Genomic DNA, 6,000 nt, shown 5'->3' on the forward strand with positions numbered 1-6,000 from the left:
TTTATTTTATTAGAGAAAGCTACAGAGAAGCAAAATTGAAATCAAAGACAAAACAAAACCAAGACTGTGTCCCACCCCAGAACCAGAGTAGATATTGTTGGTGGGACTAAGTGTACTTTGGGTCTCATCATACAAAGAATCAGTAAACATGAAGAGTTTTTCAGGAACTGAGAAGCCTACTATGTAGCACAGAATTAAAGAGTTCTGGATGCTACCCTGGTAACCTTCCTTCCTATTGGTTCCTTCCTACTCAAGGAAGTTAATCAAAAGTCCAAAGTCTGCAAGGTTTACCTGATTTTAATTAGAAGATTTCTGAGTTCTCTCAAACAGAATGATGATCTTCATAGGACTGTGGAATGAAAAATTAATAGTTCACCCAGTTATCAGTGGGAATACTGTTCTCTACTTATCACAGAAGTCTTGATATGAATAACTGTGTCCAGGATCTACTTTCATTTTTGGCCCTGAAGGCTGAGAAAAACACAGGACCACTAAGTCTAGAGTAGCCAGTTTGTGTGTGTGTGTTGGCATGTGTTATGTGTTTGGTGGTGGTGGTGGTGACAGTGGATATTTGTTTATAGAAAACTTAGAGCAGTTTTTTTCACTGTCTTTCCTTGTGATCTACCAAGGTTTTCAACTAGCCACTTTTTTTTTAAACCACGGAGTCAAATTTGTTCATGTTTCCTGCTCAATGCCCATATTAAGTTGTTCATGGTCCCTGATCAGTAGCATTTGATCGATGGAGAAAGCTCTAAGGAGGCCAAAGAGATTTTTTAACTCCTTATACAATAAAAAGTTACCTTTTGGATCTGAGAGGCCCACTTTTATTTCAGTCTGGTATTTCAAACATCCCAATTATGTTCTGAATTCTGAGGTAGCAATATTAAAATGATTTGAAGGGTCCAGGGTGGTTTGCTGATGGAGATCAATGACTTGATTTTTATACCCTTTTCTTTTATGTTTTATTGTTACAGAAGAAGTTACTATGGAGGAAACTGGGCCAGTTTTAGCTTTTCAGGACTATTATCCTGGCTAAAGGAATACCAGGTAAACTTCTTAGTTGATTTTTAATCTACTAGGTTGTATTTTGTATCACATAATAACCCTAAATTGAAGAAAATCCTAAGTTCCTGTAATATAGGCTGATGCCACACTTTTATGTAACAAAAATTATAGTCATCTTTTTAGCTAATATTCTTTCAATGCCTTCAAAATATAGTTGTCACTTTTTAAATATACATACATAGATAAGTTGGCAGAAGAGTACATCATATATACTTGATACCATTTTCTAATTATATACCCAAATAGTCTTTCAGGAAAAAATTTCAGTCATTCATAAAGTCTCACATATTACTAGTTGTTCTTTTGGTTAGTATATTTTGAAAAAAGACCCCAACTTTTTGGGGAAGCTACATTAATTTTAAATGATCTGAGTCATTGGTGGTTTTACATATTTATAGAAGTCATCTGACAGAATCAATAAAAAAAACAAGGAAAGAAATTTAATGTGAATTTAGTAATTTTTATTCAAAGGTAGGATCTTGCTACTACAACTGTTGGATATCATTGTAAAGGAGTTTTTTAAAAAATTTTTTACATTTATTTATTTTTGAGAGACAGTAAGACAGAGCGTGAGTGGGGGAGGGACAGAGAGAGAAGGAGACACAGAATCCGAAACAGTCTCCAGGCTCAGAGCAAGCATTCAGCACAGAGCCTGATGTGGGGCTTGAACCCACAAACTGTGAGATCATGAACTGAGCCAAAGTTGGATGCTCAACCAACTGAGCCACTGAGGCGCCCATGTAAAGGAGTTTTTTTAGAGGACGTTTACAGCATAGTAATATGGGAGTTGGCTATGTCATGGAGTTTACTGATTTTTATGCCAGATTAAAAATACTATCCTAATTTTATGTGAATTGTACATGGGGCTTGAAATGAATTTCCTACTGAGAGGAATTCCATCATACATGGTATCAGAAACTGCTGTATCTCAAAATAATTTAGACAGTTGGGAAAGGAGGATGATATATCCTAGAAAATTGTATTCAGTTAGCTAAAAATAGCATAGCAAAGACTTATTAAACACTTAACATGTGCCAAGCACCACACTAAGCATTGTAGTTGTACTGATTAATTTATGATACATGACTTAAAAAGGGCTTCTGGTAATGACAAAGACATTGATGTTGAAGTTGCAGTGAAGATTCCGTTTGAATAATATTGTTGCATGAAATAAGAGTGTGGAGAAACAACCAATATTTGTAAAGTAATATTGCATGTAATACAAACTATATAAATCAAGAAAATAAATGTTACAAGTAGACATTTAATTGTTTTATGTTTGTGCCCTAAATATTCATATATTTGTGTTGATCAGAAACCCTATTTTGAACCTTATTCTTAGGAAGTATGTACAAATGTGGGTCATCTTATTTAGTATATTTAGCACGTTTAGTACTTCCATGAAAAAATTTAGATGTTCACAACAAAGACAACAAAAATACCTCCATTGTCTGACTGGAAAACATCTGGTGAATGAAGGGAATTTTATAAAATGAATTTTGATAATAGGTTAGATTCGTTAAAGTAAAAATATTTTTGTAGATGTTTCTTTTATTTTGGTGCTCAGTATCTTGACTCTCTCACCATATACTTCTCTCCTTCACTCTTTGTCCCCTGGCCCAAAGTCCTTTTTTCAGTCTGGTAACCCCTATGTCTATACATTCAGAGTTCCTATATTTTACCTTTTCTTTACCTATATTGAGATTTTGAACACTAGTAGTTACACTTAATAATAAACGATGTCTGCCCTACTTTTCTTCAGTTTAAAATGTTAAATTCAGGACAAAAAATTCTTTTAATAAAATTATTATCCCACTTTATGAGATCTATTAAGTTTAGAAATTTTCTAATGTGAATTTACTTCAAGGATATTGTAGTTATATTTCACTACTGGTGCTTTGAGAATACATAAGACATTGAATTTTTTTTTCTCTGTCAGATGTGTACCAAATAGTTTAAAATTTTTAACAGATAAAAAATTGATTCTTGACATTTTGAAAAGGCATATCTTGACATTTTCAAATATCTCCTATATTCAAATTGTTGTACATATAATTTAGGTCCATAAAATGTAATTAGGAATTATTGAAAATTTGTAGGGCCACTTTCAACCCTTACAGTTTATATACATTATTTTACATTATTGCTTCTCTTTAGAGGTCGATGAGGGGCCTGGGTTGCTCAGTCGATTAAGGCTCCGATTCTGGCTCAGGTCACAATCTCACATTTCATGGGTTTGAGCCACGTATCAGGCTCTGTGCTTATAGCTCAGAGCCTAGAGCCTGCTTTAGATTCTTTGTCTCCCTCTCTCTCTGCCCCTCCCCCACCCATGCTGTCTTTCTCTCTCTCTCTAAAAATGAAGAAACATTAAAAAAAATTTAAAAATATAAAATATTTAGAGGTCATTTATTATACAGCTTTTAGTTATAGTGGGCTGAATACTTTTCAATAATACTTTTGCATTATAATCAAAATTTGACATGACTGGTGACTAACCTTCAAAGACCTAAAAGTAAGTAGAATGAAGTAATTGTGAGCCTGCTGGTTGGACAATAAAATGCAGAAACTTTATTATTAAAGTAATATGTACAACAGACACACTTGATTTTCACCAGAAGTTTAGTTGTTCTAGTTCTTAAACAATGTCAAAACAGGCACATCCAATGTCCAATGACTGCATCAAAATGTCAGATATCTTTATAGAAATCTATAAACACGAGCTAGCTTTTGATAGAATAGATTTTTACACATAGATTTTTGAACATGGTACACTATGCTAAGAGTCACTTCAGATTTTCGATGGGATCAAAGGGAAAGCATTAATTTAGAAAGATATACGGTTTTACAGAAAAGTAAAGGTTCACATTGCTCAGTTTAATTATAATTTCTCATCTGTATTTTGTTTAGGAAAACAGTGACATTGTGAATGAAAGTCCAGCATGGCAAGAACAGATTCTTGAAAATGAAGAAGTTATTGCTCTTAGCAGGAAGGACAAAACCATTCAACATGTGGAAGTGTTTTGTTATGCCAGGTATGAAAAGTATTTATTTAGGATAAACTGAGTTAATGGCTTCTTAATTTACATGTATTCAAAAGAAACCAACATATGACTGACATTGGTTGCTAAAAGTCAAATTGATATGATGGTTTCCCTTTTTTAAAATATAACTTTCAGTTTTATGATGATGATTATGATAATAACATCCTACATTAATGACTTGTGTCTTAACAACAGTCCTGTGCTAGAATAGAGCAGATAGTACTAGTTGCAGCTTTTACAGAATCCTCAGTATAGCTAAAAGAGATTCATTCGTTTAAGGTCACATGGCTTGAAAAAGGCCACACATAGACACATAGTGGTAGAGCCCAGGTATAAAACCCAGGATAATTTAATTCTACTCCAGTGTTCTTCTAACTCTTCTTAGATAATATTCAGTGTAGGGCACCTGGGTGGCTCAGTCAGTTAAACCTCCGACTCTTTGATTTCACCTCAGGTCATGATATCATGATTTGTGAGATTCAGCCCAATGCAGGGCTCTGTGCTGACAGCCTGGAGCCTACTTGGATTCTTTCTCTCCCTCTCTCTCTGCCCCTCCCCTGCTCATATGCATACATTCTCTCTCTCAAAATAAACTAAAATAAAAGGTAATATTTAGCATAGCAAAATGGAAGATAGACAGCACTCTTCTTAGATAATATTCAATGTAGTAAAATAGAAAACTATAATTTTGAATGAAAAAAATCACAATGACTGGTCATGACATTTGGGGACATATTTTTGAAAATCAGGAGAGAATATTGGGAAGTAATATTTTAAGTGTCTCTTACTAAGTGAGAATACTATTTTTTTCAAGTTTTTATTTTCCAGTTTGTTAATATACACTATTATATTAGTTTCAGGTGTACAATATAGCGATTCAGCAATTCTGTATGTACATCACTGGGTCCTCATCATGACAAGGGCACTCCTTAATCCCTATCACCTATTTAACCCATCCTCCCACCCACCTCTCCTTTGGTAACCAACCATCAATCAGTTCTCTATAGTTAAGATTCTGTTTCTTGGCAGGGGCGCCTGGGTGGCTCAGTCAGTTAAAGCGTCTAACTTCAGCTCAGGTCATGATCTCTTGGTCTGGGAGTTCGAGCCCCACATCAGGGTCTGTGCTGACAGCTCAGAGCCTGGAGCCTGTTTCAGATTCTGTGTCTCCCTCTCTCTCTGCCCCTCCCCCGCTCATGCTCTGTCTGTCTCTCTCAAAATAATAAATAAACATTAAAAAAAAAAAGACTGTTCCTTGGTTTGTCTATTTTTTCCCTTTTCTCATTGTTTCTTAAATTCCACATATGAGTGAAATAATAATGGTATTTTCTCTCACTGACTTATTTTGCTTAGCATTTTACTCATTAGCTACATCCATGTCATTGGAAATGGCAATATTTCATACTTTTTATGTCTGAATAATATTCCTAGTATATATTCAGTGATGGACACAAGCTGTTTCCATGTATTAACTATGGTAAATAATGCTGCTATAACCATAGGGGTGCATGTATTCATTTGAATTATGGTTTTTATATTCTTTGAGTAAATACCAGTAGTACTATTGCTGGATCATATGATAGGCCTATTTTATTTATTTATTTATTTATTTTAATAATTTATTTTTTAATTTACATTCAGGATAGTTAGCATATAGTGCAACAATGATTGCAGGAGTAGATTCCTTAATGCCCCTTACCCATTTAGCCCATCCCCCCTCCCTCAACTCCTCCAGCAACCCTCTGTCAGTTCTCTATATTTAACAGTCTCTATGTTTTGTCCCCCTCCCTGTTTTTATTTATTTTTTTTTTGAATTTTCTTTTTTTTTTTTTTCTATTTTATATATATTTTTTTTATTTTATTTTTTTTTTTTTACAAATAGTTTATTGTCAAATTA

General features: G+C 34.0%; 1 protein-coding gene across 1 annotated transcript in view; it reads left to right on the plus strand.

Annotated features, from left to right (window-relative positions):
* CHM (CHM Rab escort protein) overlaps positions 1-6,000 on the plus strand; it is a 247,159-nt gene that overhangs the window by 45,822 nt on the left and 195,337 nt on the right. The window contains 2 exon segments of the mRNA XM_039220144.1: positions 975-1,047; positions 3,973-4,097. Of these exon segments, the coding sequence (XP_039076075.1) occupies positions 975-1,047; positions 3,973-4,097 (198 nt within the window).

This window comes from Hyaena hyaena, unplaced genomic scaffold (assembly GCF_003009895.1).
Source record: "Hyaena hyaena isolate Hyena2069 unplaced genomic scaffold, ASM300989v1 scaffold_865, whole genome shotgun sequence".
Lineage (NCBI taxonomy): Eukaryota > Metazoa > Chordata > Mammalia > Carnivora > Hyaenidae > Hyaena > Hyaena hyaena.